The sequence below is a fragment of the Saimiri boliviensis genome, chromosome 12 (genome assembly GCF_048565385.1).
Source record: "Saimiri boliviensis isolate mSaiBol1 chromosome 12, mSaiBol1.pri, whole genome shotgun sequence".
Classification (NCBI taxonomy): Eukaryota; Metazoa; Chordata; class Mammalia; order Primates; family Cebidae; genus Saimiri; species Saimiri boliviensis.
In genome coordinates, this window is record NC_133460.1 from 39,521,756 (window position 1) to 39,539,546 (window position 17,791).

A 17,791-nucleotide genomic window follows, 5' to 3' on the forward strand; every position below is an offset into this window, starting at 1 on the left:
TATCAGAGCTCTCAATTTTAGGAGGCTTTTTCCACTCAAGAGCTATACCCTAAGGAAAATTTGATGGTAAAGCTGTCATTACCAGAACTCCAGCAAGGTCACTGGGTTATATTAACGCATTTGGAAAGTATCAAGCCATTCTGAAATCTAACTCGGTTTGCTAAAGATTCACAGTTTTTAATCATCCCCCAAAGACAGTACTGAAACAAACAGTTCTGCTGCCTGCTTTGTTCTGCCACCTCTCAGGTGACATGCAACAGAAGCAGAGCATGGAGTTCCTGAACAAAGACTAGAAACAGAAAATATGGTTCTTCCTTGGAACAAAGAAACTGCCAATAAAAAGAGAAACACAGCCAGGCACAGTGGCTCATGCCTGTAACCCCAGCACTTTTGGAAGCCAAAGCAGGAGGATTACTTGAGCCCCAGAGTTTGAGACCAGCCCGGACAACACAGTGAGACTCTGTCTCTACAAAAAATAAATGAGCCAGTCATGGTGGTGTGTGCACCTGTAGTCCCAGCTACTCAGGAGACGGAGGCAAAAGGACGGCTGGAGCTCAGAAGGTCAAGGCTGCAGTGAGCGTGACTGCACCACTACAGTCCAGTCTGGGTGACAGACTGTGATCTTGTCAAAAAAAAAAAAAAAAAAAAAAAAAAAGGCTTCCTTGAGGGAAACACACAGAAGTTCCTCAGTTTCCTAAAATCATAAGACAAAGGTTAAGACCAACAAGAGGCAGGAGGCAAATGTGTGCATAGGATCTTGAAGAACTAATAACTACATAATTCGCCTCTCATAGTTTGAGAAAAATTCAGATATTCTCTTTTGAACAGATACCATGTAAATTCAAGCAACGTGGCTCCAATAGGGTTTGAACCAACACCCTGAATCAACCTGCCTGTTTTAAAGCTATAGCTTATGGTACCACAGACATAAAAACCCTGGGAAGCCTGGTGCAGGCTGACTCAAGACTAGCTTTCAGTTTCATCTCTGATGCCCATCTTCAATATGGGCAAACATTTCTAAGCATGACTTCAAATTTCTAATCATAGGTCTTAACACACTGTTACATGAACAATTTTAAATCTTCCAATACGGTCAGAGATCCTAAACTATAACAAAATCATTCCATCTAATAATAGTCAAGTATATTTATTAATATTTTGAAATGAAACTCATGTGTCTGTCTTATATATAAAGCTATATGCCTAGGCAGATTAAAATGCTTTGTTCAAAAATCAGAATTTTCTACAAATACATTCTTTATAAAGTCAATCTCAAAGATTATGGAACAGTTTTATAACTCTATTTGTACTATAAATATCCCTGTGGAATCAGATATAACCCCTCAGCAGGTCGCATTTTCAACAGAATTAGGGTTATATAAAGTTTGTTTCTTGGCATCCAACAAGAAAAATATATTAACATAACTGAAAAGGGCATAAGCAATACTGCAACTATATACTCAATTATAAATCAGTATAATTTTAAAATTCAAAGTACTGAAATGAGCATTTTCTTATAACATCCACTGATCACACATGTAGTCTCAAAGCAAACTTCCAGCCCAATGAAATATACAGTGTAGCATTAATTTGATCTTAAGCAGGCTAGCCTTAAGCATCATCCAATTAGCAGTAATGGTTGTGCTTATAATTTACAAAGGATTTCTGGAATCCCTTCAATGAACCAGGCCTTTTACATAATAGATTCAAGAACTCTGCACCAAATGACTTTTTATTCTCAGTAAATTCTCTCTAGCAGGTAGCGGCACTGAAAATCCCTTACTGGGAGAACCTCCTCCAACGCGTTCCATAGGTACACATGTCGGCTGAATGCTTACAGCACCTTCCCGCCCAGCATAAGGCAGCAGGTTTGCTGGATCCTAGGTTGTGCCAAGTGTCAATATGCAGGTCTGGGCTTGTTGTCAAGTCAGTCCTTGCCTTGGACCACTACCCCTAGGACCCAGCTTTTTCAAGACAACTTAAGAATAAACCAGGCTGGGCACAGTGGCTCACGCCTGTAATCCCAGCACTTTGGGAGGCTGAGGCAGGCAGTAATCTCAGCTACTTGGGAGACTGAGGCAGGAGAATCGCTTGAACCCAGGAGACTGAGGTTGCAGTGAGCCAAGATTGTGCCAATGCACTCCAGTCTGGGCGACAAGAGTGAGACTCCATCTCAAAAAAATAAATAAATAAACCTGAGATGCCCCAGCTTTGTTTTCACTAGTCAACTAATATCTCTATTACGCACAGTACCACAACTAACATCCTTGGTTTATTGACAATTACCAAGGAATGGAGCTACCCTGCATTGAACCAAGTAAAGGCCACCCCTGGGCAATAACTACATTAAGTCATTACATGATTAAAACAATCATAATGTTATTAATATGAGCTTTGGAAAAAAGTAATTAAGTAATTACTTTTTTAAAAAGTAATTAAGTCAGTCATTGCTGTCAAAACAATCATAACATTACTAATATGAGCTTTGGAAAAAAGCTCAAAAATCTCTTTCAGAACATAAAGAGTCTTTCAAGAATCTACTTGTCAGCTGTTCTACTGAGCATAAATTCAGACTCCCACCTCAAACTCAGTACTTCATCACTAAGGGCCTCTTGGGCCCACACTTATTCCCACCTCCTCCCTTTCTGTTACTGGTTCCAGTATTCTGGGTCAATGCCTCACATCTCACGAGTTACCAAGGCCCATGAAGTCAGCCTCCGTAACAGCTGTCACACACACACATTCTCTCCTTTCTGTGCTCATGGCCCCAGTCTGGTTCTTTTCCTTTGGACTACTGCCAAAACCTCCTACTGGATCTCCCCAGGTCCACTATAGATCATCCTAGCACAAGTCCTATTACTTCAATGTCCTGCTCAAAACCCTTCAATGGCTGCCTACTATCTGTGGACTAAGTCCAAACTCATTGGCATAACATTCAAGTCCTTCCATGATCCAATCCCTATGCACGCTTCTCACGTCTTCCTCATGCTATTTTCATATTCAGTTGATGTGACAGTCTAAGGTTTACAAGTATAAATGTCTTCAGGGTTCACGCATGCAGCAAACAAAGAATAGATGGGTCTAAGCCAGGGAGTGGTGGCCACTACAGTTAAAGGAAAAGCTCATGTCCTTTTCTAGACTCTTAAAATAAATCCCATCATGCCTGCCAAACACTTTTGGTGACCATACTGGTCCAAGGACTTCTAGATCACAACACCTGCTGGTCATGCTAGATCACTCTTATGGAAACTATGCCACTCACTCTGCCCACATGTCCCACTCATGCTGTGCCTCCGCCTACAGGATCTAAATCCCTCCCCTCAACTTACCGAGACTGGGGAATCACGCACAAGACTTTCCCAATGCTTTCCCACAGGCCCTCCGAATAATGTGTGCTCATCATCCTTGAACGTATGAGGAACACATTAATGTCCAGGTGCATTTTAATGTCTATTTCATGATCTTTTCCTCTATCTTTTCCATCAGCTACTTTTAAAGGCAGCTAATGCTTCAGGGTGATTATTATACCTCAAGCACTTTATATACACTAATGCACTTGATGGTTGAATCTCCGTAACTCTACAGTAGATAATAACTGTTTTCATGTTTTTTAGAAAGAATGAAACCACAGCTTAAAGAGGTTAGGTGATCTGCCTGAACTTTCACAGATAAAGGGTAAATCCAGGGTTCGAACTGAGGCCTCTGGCTTCAAAGCCTTTGCCCTCATCTCTGATGTGTGCTGCCATCCGAGGACACCTGGGTACATTCTCAATCACCCTTTACAGGATTGCAAGCTCTAAAAAGGGCAGTGACTAGGATTTCCTTGATCCTACTCCAAAACATAGAAAATATATTGTGAATGCAAATACTGATTTAATAAATGACAACATCCTTACTTCAGGTGGACTATTTGCCCTAGATTAAGCCTCAGGATAAGCAAAACAACAGTTAAGGGGTAGATTAATCAAGATCTATGACATCACCCATACATCTTGGTCTGCCCCAAAGCCCGTTTCTCTTCCTGTTTATAGCCCCTCTCCAACTCCTAGACATAATCAACCTTCTAATCTTTATGGTATTTACTTCCTAATATTTTTCCTAAGTTGTTTTTTTTAAATAACCTATGTATCCATTTATTTCCAAACATTAGTTTTGCATTGTTTCATATCCAGCCAGCTTCTTCTGCTAAATGAACTTGTTACTAATTGCGGTTTGTATTTTCATTGCCTCACAGTATCCAGCTATTTATACCACAATCTATCCTCTCAACTGATGACAGGCATTTGGGTCATTTCTAGTTTTTGATCATGATCAACAGCACAAAGAACATTCTTCCACATATCTGGTATACATGTGCATGTAATATGATATATACCCAGGAGTGAAACCGCTGGGTCATAAAGAATAAATATTTCTAACCTAATTAGATACTATGAAATTGTTTTCAAATGTGTATAATGATTTCCATTTCTACCTGCAATGCATAATTTATTAGTAGTATCTTGTTGTAGTTTAATTCATCTTTCCTGACTATAATGAGGTTGTGTACTTTTTCCATTTGTTTACTGGCTTTTTAGCCATGTACTTTTGTGAAGAGTCTGTTTAAATCATTCGCTGTTTTTCCTCTGGGTTGTTTGTTTTCTTACTGATTTGCAGTTCTTTGCCATTACATAGGCTGCATATCTCTTCACTCATTCTGTGGCTCATCCTTGCGTTTTCCTTACAGTATGTCTCTGGTCCTCTTCTCTGGGCACACCTCCTGAGTGACAGCATTAATTTCCATGGCAATAAATAATTTCTAAAGAAAACACTCCCAAATTTTTATCTCTAGCCCAGACTTCTCTGTTCAGAGTCAGAACCTCTGTCCAACTCCCTGTCTGCTCTCTCCATTTGGAAGCCCAGACATTGCAATTGAACTTCTGACCTTCCTACTCCAAACATATTCCACTTGCTGCCTTTTCCATCTTAAACGGTGGTAATTATTCTTCCAGTCATTGAGAACCACACCCATAAGTCTTGATCCTCTTTTTTCTACACCCCTTCAAATCCATCCACAAATCCTATGAGGCTATTTCTTCAAAATGTGCATAGAATCCAATGTTCACCATCTTCCCTACTGCCCCCTGAATAATCCACTCCATCTCTTGGCAAGTATTACAGAATATCCTTCTAATATGCCTCATTGCTCCCACCTCGGCCCCCATGCCATAATCTCTTTGTGACACAGCAACCAAAGCAATCATTTTAAGAGTCATGTAGGATCATTTTGCTACTTTGTTCAACCTTGTGGTGGCTCCCATGCAGAATGAAAGCCAAAGTGCCAACAGTGGCTCCCAAGCCTCTACCATATCAAGTCTCCAAATCCATTACCTCCCCAATTTCATCCATCACTCTTCTCTCCCCGCAATGTCAACCTAACCACACCAGTCTCTCTGCTGCTTCTCCAACATGGCAGGTACAATCTTACTTCAAGGCCTTAGCATTTCCTTGTTCCTTCTGCCTACTGTACTCTTTCCACAAAAATCTATTTGGCTAGCTGCTGCTTCTCCCAGATTTTGCTTAAATATTACTTCGATGACTTGAACTCACTTAAAATTTCAACTGTCCCTACGCCCCTTACAGTGTTCTATATTTTCCTGTGGCACTTAATCCCTTGTCTTGTCTTTTTTTTTTTTTTTTTAAAGACGGGGTTTCACCATATTGGTCAGGCTGGTCTTGAACTCCTAACCTCAGGTGATCCGCCCGCCTTGGCCTCCAAAGTGCTTGGATTACAGGTGTGAGCCACCACGCCCAACCCTTCTCTTGGTTTTTGATGCTTTCATATTTTCACAATTAACTGCTTATTCCTGGTACACAGAAACAATTTTTCAAGTGAGAAAACTGAATTACTTACCTGTAGATTCTTAAGATTTAAAATTTTTCCACGTACACAGTAAGTGGCAATATTAGTTCCTCCTTTCAATCCTTACATCTTTTTCTTGCCTTTCTGAACTTGCTAGAAATCCACAAAATCAATATAGGTAAATGCATTAGGCATCCTTGTCTTGTTCTTAAAGGGAAAGTTAACTTTTAATAATCAAACACAATGGTTTGGGCAGGCTTTTTGTAAACACATTTATTTATGAGATGGAGTCTCACTCTGCTGCCCAGGCTGGAGGGCAGTGGTACTGTCTCAGCTCACTAAAACCTCTGCCTCCCACGTTCAAGTAATTCCCCTGCCTTGGCCTCCCAAGTAGCTGGGATTACAGGTGTGCACCACCATGCCTGGCTAATTTTTTTTTGATATTTTTAGTAGAAATGGGATTTCATCATGGTGGTCAGGCTGGTCTTGAACTCCAGACCTCAAATGATCCATCCATCTCGGCCTCCCAAAGTGCTGGGATTACAGGTGTGAGCCACTGCACCTGGCCTACGTAAATACTTTTTTTTAAAGTTGGGTTTAAGGTCCATTCTTGGTTCATTAAGATGTTTATTATGAATTGCTACACTTTATCAAATCCTTTCTCCATCTATTAACATGATAATGATTTTTTCTTTTTATTCTGTGAATGTGGCAAATTACCCTTGCTGATTTTCTACTGGTAAACTAACCTTGCATTCCTTGTAAAAACAACATGGTCATGGTGCATTGTCCTTTTAATATATTGCTGGCTTCATTTATTGATATTTTGTTTAGGATTTTTGCTCATGATTGAGACTGCACTGTAATTTGTCTTTTCTGAAGTACACATAAGTTTGAGCATTAAAGGTTATATTACCCTTAAGAAATTGGGAACCCATTTTTTCCCCTTGAGAATTTATGGAAGACAAATTACTTCATCCTTGAATGTTTGGTACAACTCTCAGTGAAACAATTAGGACCTGGAATTCAGTGTTTATGATGGCTGTTGATCTCTAATTCAATTTATTTACTGGACAGAAGACAGTTTTCTTTTTCTTCCTCAGTCAGCTGTAGAAAGTTATGTTTTTCTAACAATTTGTCTATATCATCTAAATTTCAAATGTATTGCCATATAGTTATTCATTAGTTTTTCATTTAACATTTGAATGTCTGCAAGAAAAGTGTTATGTTTTCAGTTTCCTGCCAAAAATTTCAAGCTTGGCTTTTACTTCTCTGAGCGTAGTAAGCATGTCTGCTTTATAGTATATGCCCAGTAATTCCAGTATCTGAAGTATCTGTGAAGTCCATTTCTGTTCTGTTATTTCTGCTCATTTACATTCATAGAATCTCCTATCTTCATGTGCGTGGATCTTTAACTGTGGGCTGAATATTGTATTTTAAAATTTATCTGCAGGAGAAGCTTGTAGCCTAGGATGATAGTAACTTGCTCCAGAAAATTCCACCTTTTTCGGCTAGGCACCATAAATATGCGTCTACCTTAATCCAAAATCAAAGCCTCGTGTCTCTGATTTACCCAGCTGATGTAAAACTAGTTCACTCTTAGCCTAAGGATGCAACCCTTTATAATTCCAGCTTGAGGTAGGGTTGATTGATCACAGTCTCCAACTTTGGAGCAGAAGCAATCAACTGACTTCTGCAGCCCCAGCTCTACACAAAGACCAAAAGCACAAATCTCAGGTGTTTCTGAATAAATTCCAAGTGCCCTCTGAATAAAAGCAGCCTTGGGTGCTTAATACTTGCCCTCCTTCAGATCTCTGCCCAACAGTTCTTCACCATCATGTTAATTCCTTGACAAAGATTTCATTCAGTTTTGTTTATCTTCAGTGAGGTTTGTCTGAGGTACCTAACCTGCTATTTTCTATAGGAAAAGCCACAATATAACTTTTATAAAGAGAAAAAATAGCTAGATTCTTCCAGAAATTAATTATTTTTTATTTTGGTTCCTTGTTAGCAACACCGAGGACCAGAATCAGGCTCTCACTTCTGAGCAGATGGCTTCAGGATAATATCAGACTTCCTATCTACTTTTAGTATCTAAAGGGCTAAGTTTGAGTTTCCTGGATTTCCAGGAGCATGATGCCACTAAAAGCATTAAGACCTTTAAAAAATATGATTAGGAGGAATATTTAAAAAAAAAAAAAGGCTCCATGGAAAAGATTTTTTAAAGTCCTTGTAGGGCACTGTAGCTTATGCCTATAATCCAGCACTTTAGGAGGCTGAGGCGACCAGACCACTTGTGGTCAGGAGTCCATGACCAGCCTGACTAACATGGTGAAACCCTGTCTCTACTAAAAAAAAAAAAATCAAAAAATTAGCTTGGCTAATTAAAATTAGCTCAGCTACTCAGGAGGCTGAGGCGTGAGAACCACTTGAGCCCAAGAGATGGTGGCTTCAGTGAGCCGAGATCATGCCAGCTTGGGCAACACACAGAGACTCTGTCTCAAAAAAAAAAAAAAAATGCTTTAGGCTCTGACATATTGAAAAATCCATTTTGTAAAAACTAGCATTTTCTTCTGAAGAAGAAAGAGTGCTTAGTCCAAAGAATTCATTCTAAGCTGAGGCATTATTGAAAATTAAAATAAAAGGCCCATCTTTCTTACCTAGTTTATGAATGGAGGAAACAGGAAGGTGAAAACAGCAGCAGGATATAACTCAGTATTTTAAAGTAGTTACTGACTGGGCTGACTGTAAATTGTTTGAAAATGTAATGCAAAACACTAATGCTCAGAACTACAAAGTTTGTTGTTGTTGTTGTTGTTGTTGTTGTTGTTGTTGTTGTTGTTGTTTGAGATGGAGTCTCACTCTGTTGCCCAAGCTGGAGTGCAGTGGCGTGATCTCGGCTCATTGCAACCTCTGCCTCTTGGGTTCAAGTGATTCTCCTGTCTCAGCCTCCTGAGCAGCTGGGACTAAAGGTGCCCACCACCATGTCCAGCTAATTTTTTGAATTTTTAATAGAGATGGGGTTTCACTGTGTTAGCCAGGGTGGCCTCAATCTTCTGACCTCATGACCCACCTGCCTCGGCCTCCCAAAAAGTGCTGGGATTATAGGCATGAGCCACTGTGCTTCAGCCTAGAACTACAACGTTTTAAAGTTATTTTTAAAAGTGTTTCTAGTGATAGCTAAAGTCCATCTACAGTGGGGCCAAGTATCCTTTAATAGACAAGGTTCACCTTTCCACTAGAAATAACAATGTTTCTCCCACCTACTTTGGTAAATAAAGCAAGTTTAACTTTAGCTTCACTTAATTATTTTTTTTCTTTTCTTTTACCTTTATTTTTCCCTCTACCTACTTTTTCTCACATTTTATGTCAAAAAAGTCAGCAAGGGAAGCTTTTGAGCCCTTACTTTTGCCCTTACAGTTTTTTTTTTTTTTAGAACCTGTGTTAGCACATCACATCTAGCCGTATCCTTAGTATGCACACACATGCACACACACTTTAAAAGAAACTCAGCAACTTCAAGACAGAAGAACTACTTCTGGTTTATTATATTATCTACTCATAACAAATTACATTGTAATGAGAAATTTTTGGGATGCTACTAACAAAATTCTGGCTTATAATTTGGCCACTGGTGGCTCAGCTTTTAAAATGCATTAGAAACAACCCAGTAGTTCTTTGCAGATGCACTGTGAATGCAAGACAGACAAAGCTGAGATTCAGATAATTTGGAATGACAACAAGAAAAAGCTCTGTTCCTACTGTTTTGAAAGGTTATGTTGTGATAGCAAAGTTCTCTGATCATTATTAAGGGCACTGAAAAACTCCAAGCCGAGAGGGCCACAGATCTAACCATCTAACTATAAAGGACATACTTCATTTAGATCTCTCCCCTAACGTAGAACCAAGGTTTCATCTGAATGGATGCAATGATGGCATCTTAGCCTTGGTGCCTTTAAAATTAACTAAACGGAGTTTCATATATTATTTATCAGCTTGACATGTGATTTTGCGACCTGCATAAACAAAATAATTTCATTACCATGTTAGTGGCTTGGGAAACTTGAAGGGGACCGAGGGCGAAGAGGATGCTTCAGATTTTAGTGAACGTGCTGGAAAAGGAGAGAACTGGGGGTCTATACTCACTTCCTTTGCCTGCAGAAATGTCACGCAACTCAGAAAGAGACTCTAAGGTTAAGTAAGCATATGCTCTAGAAAAAAGAATCCAATAAGATGGTATTGGAAGAAGAAACCACTTCTCCAGAATTGACAGGACCAAAGAAAGAAGGCAAATGAAGTTCTAAGCCCTTTGTCTAGATGAACAGGCAGATCTGGAGACTTACTGAAATTATTCTTCCTAGTTTTATTTCTGTGTAAATGAGATAGAAGAATAATTCTGTTGCATGATATCCTCTTGAAGTGCTCAGCTATAAATCCTTTGGTAGAGGTAGTTTCAGCAGTACTTTTGCCCACAACTTCCTTCCTGTCTTCTATTTATCATCTTTCCATAGATGCTAAAAAAACTCCAACTACTTTACTTCCAGGAAGCATTTTAACCTCAGGAACCATGTCACTAATAATAAAAACCAGCCATACTGCCTTAATAAGAGATCCAGAAAACTTTTCTTAAGTATTTCCAGTTATCAATGTGTTCCCCTATTAGGATATGGCTATAATAATTTTTATTACAGTTAGAGCAGCATTATTTTCTGAGAATCAGATCCTATTTCAAGTGTGAATTGAAAGTACCATACTACAAATCTGTTGGTTATTGATTAAGGTCTGAAATTTGCAAGCTGGATTAGATTGAAAAGATTAATATATATGTAACATGCAATATTCTTCTTATCCCAGACCTAATCTATGATTTAAAAAACAGTTTATTAACTTTTGGTAGTGGTATTTGTTGAGAAAAGTATAGACAATTCATAACAAGCTGAGTGTGCTCCCAAAGAGCAGGAAGTCAAGTTGATGCTTTGGGCCTGCAATTGCTAAAACCATTATCAATCTCAGTATCTGAGATAATTGATAAGTCTTCCAGTAGGCATTTATGATTGGTGGTTAAGAGCTTGCCAGGGGAATTAGAAATTTAAAAACAAAAAAAAAAGTTTTACAATAGAGGACCAGTTGAGTGAATCAGATACTAAGACTGACAAGACAGTTAAGCTAATCATTAGAGCATTCTGATTATACTAGTTCTTAATGATGTGGGCAGGCCAGAATCTCCTGTCACTTGCAAATGAGCCTGACTTGGCAGGGGGCTTTGGTGCACTGCTGCCCATGACAAAGAGACATAACTAGCATAGCAGGACTCTGAGCTCTCTAAGTCAAAGACACAGAAGGAGGTGGTTTCAAAAGGTAAGGAGAAACCAGGCATCAGAATTTTGACATTTCCTGTTCAAGAAATAAGATGTTTTCTAGTTACAAAAGTATCACGTTGCTGTTACAGAATTAGAAGGAATAGGGCACAAAGAAAATAACATAACCTGTTAAGTTCAGCACCCAAGTATAATTACTGCTATGACATTCTGAAGAATGGCCTTTTAGACTTGTTTTTCCTTAATGTACATCTTCTAAAGCAGGTCCTCAAATCATGTAATTTTACTATAACGTTGATGGGGGATGCGGGGTGGAGTTGCTTCCCCTCTGGGGCCACTGTCTGTGTGGATTTCCCGTGTCCTTCCCATGTCTGTGTAGGTTTCCTCCAGGTACTCCAGCGTCCTCCCACATCCCAAGGATATGCACATCCTGTTAACTGGCATTGTTTAAATGGTTCCAGTCTGAGCTAGTGTGGGTGGGTGTGCGCTTGTGCCCTGGAATATAATGGATCCTGTCCAGGGTGGATTCCCACCTTGTAACCTAAGCTCCCCAGAACTGCCAAGGCAGGCTCTGGCCACCTGTGACCCTAAACTGGAATAATTGGTTAAGACATTATCTTACTTGTTCTTAACCAATCTTTTAAAAATGTATACATAATTCAATTTATTTCAGTGTTTAATATTAGAAGTGTTTGAGATCTTTATTTGGAAGTTTGGTGAGGTTTTTGTGACCAGAAATACGCAGCAGGAACTTAACTCTTCTTTGTATCAATTAGTCTCTGGTAAAATGAGATTCACTGGCCGGGTGTAGTGGTTCACGCCTATAATCCCAGCACTTTGGGATGCCAAGGCATGCGGGTCATTTGAGGTCAGGAGTTTAAGACCAGCCTGGCCAACATGGTGAAACCCTGTCTCTACTAAAAATACAAAAATTAGCTGGGCATGGTGGCAGGTGCCTGTAATCCCAGCTACTCGGAAAATGAACTGAGATGTGGGCACCATTGCACTCCAGCCTAGGTGACAGAGCGAGACTCCGTCTCAAAAATAAACAAATAAATAAGATTCATTATACATCATTTCACTTAAAGACAAAGTTTGTAAGAACATATCAGCAAGGTTAAGTGAAGACTTACTGTGTATCAAATGCATTTTCTGAGACAGATTCTCACTCCATCCTTCAGGCTGGACTGCAATGGTGCGATCTCGGCTCACTGCAACATCTGCCTCCTGGGTTCAAGCAATTCTCCTGCCTCAGCCTACCAAGTAGCTGGGATTACAGGCATGCGCCACCACATCCAGCTAATTTTTTGTATTTTTAGTAAAGATAGGGTTTTGCGAGGTTGGCCAGGCTGGTCTCAAACTCCTGGCCTCAAAGTGATCCACCTGCCTCAGCCTCCCAATGTGCTGAGATTACAGGCATGAGCCACAATGCCCAGCCTGTGTATAAAATTCTGACAAGTTTGCTCACAACCGCTTCTTAAAGAAAAGTTTTAATTACAAACAATGATTAAAGCACAACCTCTCTTCAAGGAATTAAAGAGCAGAATTTAGCTCTAATGCAGATTCATGCTAAACTTACCAAAAGTAATAGTGTTCTTTTTGGAACAATTTCTCACCAGTCAGGTAGTTAATCCCATGGCCTGGGCTCAGAAAGATGTAGACTGCTCAGTCAGGTGTTTTCTGTACTGGATAGACACAAAACCAAGGGAGAAGAGCTGCATGCTCCCTTTTGTGTGTGTTTGCATTCCTATTGGTAAGGATTAACAAATATGGAGGTGTTTAAGTCATCTCCCAAACTGGATCTTTTAAAGAACAAAGGGATTTCCTCTCATGTATGCTTAAGTAAACTTGATTCCACTTTTAAAGGTATTGGATACCCAACTTGGCCATAGCAGACAGGAAGAGACACGTCTCTTCATAGTCTCATTTTGTTCTCAGGATCAAAGAATCCCTTTGAAATGCACATAAAAGCATTATCCAATCACTATCAGAAATAATAGCCAAAGCACTGTGACAGAACAAATATTGATCTACACACAGCCTTCAGTCCTTTCAGTGGCCTTGGACGAAAAATGCTGAACACTTTCATAGTGAACAGGTCAATGTATCCATTTGCCTGTGGGTGATACCTTTTGTATGGTTTCTCTTAGCAGTCTTCTCATAGCAAGGTCCTATCCAGAAGCAAACATCCTAGAAAGCCATATTAAAATAATTATATAGTTGGAAAAGTCTGTTGGTATCAATTACTCTAAAAATCTTCCAGATGGAAAACAGTATTTCCATGCTGGGTGCCAGAAAAAGTGGGCATTTAACAAAAGACTGGTTGAACCCATTAAGGAAATACATATTGGGAGTCTGAGCGATGAGTGTCGTAAGCTGAACAGCCCTTCCCCTGCTGCAGCTATGATACCCCTCCAACCAGCCAACAACAGGGGGCAGGTTCTTAGGCACTTATCAAAACAGAGACATGTTGTGATACCTGGTGTCTAAAGCAACAGATCTCCTATCATGCCTCAGAATGGCGACAGCTTGAGAAATGGCCAGAGACCTGAACCTAAAACGATCTGTTATCCATCTCCTTTCAAAACCCTAAAAAACAGGGTAAGCGGATAGGGCATTACTGTTCAATGGGCACAGAGTTTCAGTTTGAAAAAGTTTTTGAGACAGATATTGGTGACGGCGGCACAACAAGGTGAAAATGCTTAATGCCACTGAATTGCACACTCAAAAACAGCTAAAATGGTAAATTTTATGTTATGTAAATTTTACCACAACATTAAGCCTAAAAACCAAGCTGGGATGCATGACAGATTGTCTCAGGGACATGCTAACCATCCATCTGTCCAGATTCTACAAGCTGAATCACCAACAAGCTGCGACCCATCTAGAGATTCCCAAACAATGTTTTCACAGAATCACACCTCCATACTAGGCCCTCACTTTTGGCTGAAGGCAAACGTAAGACATACCCGCAGAAGACTAGGGCTACATGCTGTATACCATTTTTGGCAAAAATAGTTTATTTTGTTCAGTTTTATATACTATCCAATCCCTTTAAAAAGATTCACCATCTACCAAAAAATGTTTCCATGATTTTGGTCTGATTTTGTTTTCTCCTGACCAAGAACTACTTTTTTAGATATAAGAATTAGGAAAAAACAATACCTATATTTCTACAAGTTATAACGTTATTTAGAGGATGCTTAGAGCTTCAATTTTAAGTTCAACCCTTCTTACCCCAAGTATACAACTATAAATAACTTCCTTTGCTGTTGCATTATGTTCTTATGTTTTCATTCTTTTTTAGTATCTTATTTTAAGGAACAACAATATTCTTGGAAGGTAGGTGGGTTACATAAGTGAATGAGAGGCCAATTCCAGACAATACAATCACTCATACTGAAGATATGCTGAGAAAAGGAACATGATCTGGCTAGGTCTTGATGGTCCTATAATGTACTTTGGTTAAAGATGCCAAAAAATAACCATGTCAATTTGAAGAAAAACATGTTTCTTGCAGTGTCAAAAATTATGGCACCTGATTACACATACACTTAGGAAAAGGAAAAGCAAGCCATAATTACATCCCTTTGATTAGAGAAGCACCGAGTAAAATAAGTCATTTAATGCTGCCCTGGTGAGATATACTCAAAGGTCAAACTAACCTTCTCCACCCATTTTTCTCCAAATCACAATGCAAATGATAAAAACTTTCAGTGCAAAAATTTTGTCATAAATCTCTGCTAGACAGTAATTGCCTGGTTACCGCTATTCTTCACATTTCAGTAACTACCATATAAATCAAATTTTTTGCAAGATTAACAGTATCTTTATTCAGTAATTAGGTAGAAAAATGAGACAAATAGAAAGACAGGAGTAAAAGTTGCCTGGAACATGTTATGGTCTTAACATGAAAGTTTCTAAACCAGAGCTTCCAGTATGTTCTTACAGGATCATCTATGTGGGGAGGTAAGAAAATAGGAAGATTTTTAAAAAAGCCTCAAATATCTTATTACAACCTCACTAATACATATAGTTCAAGCAAATCAATGAAATTGTTATTGATGATGTTATAAGGGGGTGTTTCACAGATGTCTAAAGACAAAATGGTAATAATGTTCTGATAATTTCATACCTGCTCACTATTTTGAACAAGTTTTGTTAAATAATGAAAACTCAATATCTCACTTGTTTTTAAGTTCATACCCACAAACTATTTCCTCTAAGCAAATTTTACCTTCGTATTTTACCAGTAAGCTTTGAAGGGACAGAAAAAAGGGGAGGGGGAGACAATGAGCCTCTGAATTAGAAAAATCAAACCTTCCTGCATGTATTGTGTGGCATCTTCTATATATTACTTGTCATCAATGTTGAGTTTTAGTAGCAGTCTGGTATTTGCTCAGTAGCATACTACTCACTCATTTGAACATGGTTGATTTTGAGTAATTTTAACTCTCTTGGATACCTTTCTATTTCCTAAAGCTGTTTCAATTTGTCTTCATATTTTAGTGCAAAAGACCCACCTATGACTGCCAAAAAGTTTATGTACTTATTATAGATTCAACATTAAAGGAGAAAAATTTCACATTTGGCATTAATCCCCATACTTCCAAAAATGCTACATTCAACATCTCATGCCAAGATCTTGCGCTCATCAGCAATTTTTTGGAAATGCTCAGGGTATAAAATAGCTTACCTAACATTCAGATGAGATAAAAAACCACAGTCTTGAGTATCACTGCTACCACCCTTACCTGGTGTTTTGAATCTCCAAAGAACTTAAGCTACAACCTCATCAGGAAATGCTACAAGTAAAGTGCTATATCAAAGTCATTTTTCCCTAGAGAGGAAAATAGGCAGAGAAGATGAGGGAGTAGAAAAGATAATTTACCTGCATCAATTTTCTGGAGAGCTCATTAGTAAGGAACTCTTCTTCCTTCTCATAATTTACAGCAAGGGTTTCTTTCTCCTTCTGCAAAGCCTGAATTTTCTTGAATAAAGTGTTACTAATGAATTCTTCTTCCTGCTCAGCCCTGGCTTGCTGTTAAAAAAAAAAAAAAAAAAGAACAAAACACATGTTAAGGAAACAGGAAATTTACTAATTGAAATATAGTTCTTATTTCCAGAAAGGGTGCCCATTTTAATTAGAGCTCTATTTTTAGCTGTGAAGCAACACACCCAAGAAATGCAAAACAGAGGAATACAGCAGAGTCTATAAAAATGAATATTACTGTTACCCCAAAAAGCCCCCCTTTACTATGTGTGGTCCTTATTCTTAAAGTGATATTTCAAAGAAATTAATTAGCAAATATCACACTGCAGTTTTTATGAAACTGTAAAAAATAAATAAGCAGAATACAGAAAGGTCCTCCTCGTGTAGCAGACAGGTCAAGTCCTATGCTATGTACATCAATTCATGGTAACTCTCACAGGTCACTACATTTCAAAGGTTTACAATAAAAATATCTGGGCAACATTTTTACTGGAGCAGACTCAACTCACTTAAAAGTAAAATTATATCACCTCCTTATGAAGTCACTTAAAGGGTTTGGATAGGTTTGGATATGCCATCAAAAAGCCATGATGGGCCAGGTGCATTGACTCACACCTGCAATCCTAGCACTTTGGGAGGCAGAGATGGGTGGATCACTTTGAGTTCAGGAGTTGAGATCAGCCTGGGCAGCATGGTAAAACGCTGTCTCTAATGAAAATACAAAAAAATTAGCCAGGCGTGGTGGAACACATCCGTGGTTCCAGCTGCTCGGGAGGCTAAGACAAGAGGATCACTTGAACCCAGAAGATGGAGGTTGCAGTGAGTCGAGATCACGCCAGTGCATACCAGCCTGGGTGACAGTAAGATGTTGTCTCAAAATAATAAAAAATAAAAGGCATTACAAATATACATGGACACATTTACATGTTTACTGAATAGCTGAATAATTACTAGAAAAAAAATTATACCAAATGGCTAAAACTAGTCATTAGGAGGTAGTGGGAATCTAGGGAGTGAAGGGTTAAGGTAGGTGAGAGGGGCTTCATTTTTTACTTTATTTCCCTTTTGGGAATTTTTTTGGAATCAAGTCACAAGAGGGATTAGAGAACTTTAAAAACAGAAGAAAAGGGGGCCAAGCATTATTCAATGGAGATGAAAATATTCTGTAGATACCCTCCTCTCTCCCTGAAAAAAACGTTTTAATAGGTTAGGCTTATTATTATTCTGTCTAAACAGAAAAGTCTGACCATCTTTGAAGAAAATTAATCTTTTTGGAAAGACCACCCTTGTTTCAAACAAACTCAAGTCTATTTAAAGAACTTTTTTTTTTTTTTTTTGAGACAGAGTCTCACTCCGTCACCAAGCTGGAGTGCAGTGGCGTGATCCTGGCTCACTGACTGCAACCTCTACCTCCTGGGTTCAAGCAATTCTCCTGCCTCAGCCTCCCAAATAGCTGGGACTGCAGGCGCGTGCCACCACACCCAGCTAATTTTTGAATTTTTAGTAGAGACAAAGTTTCTCCATGTTGGCCAGGATGGTCTCGATCTCTTGACATTGTGATCTGCCAGCCTCGGCCTCCCAAAGTGCTGGGATTACAGGCATGAGCCATCGCGCTCAGCCTGAAGACCATTTTAAACC

The 17,791-nt window shown here is 39.0% G+C and overlaps 1 protein-coding gene across 1 annotated transcript in view; it reads right to left on the reverse strand.

Moving 5' to 3' along the window:
* The window catches only part of CCDC6 (coiled-coil domain containing 6), a 115,899-nt gene that overhangs the window by 46,328 nt on the left and 51,780 nt on the right, over window positions 1-17,791 (reverse strand). The window contains exon 2 of the mRNA XM_003928701.4: window positions 16,052-16,201. Coding sequence (XP_003928750.1) covers window positions 16,052-16,201 — 150 coding nt within the window. The remainder of the gene's footprint in view (window positions 1-16,051; window positions 16,202-17,791) is intronic.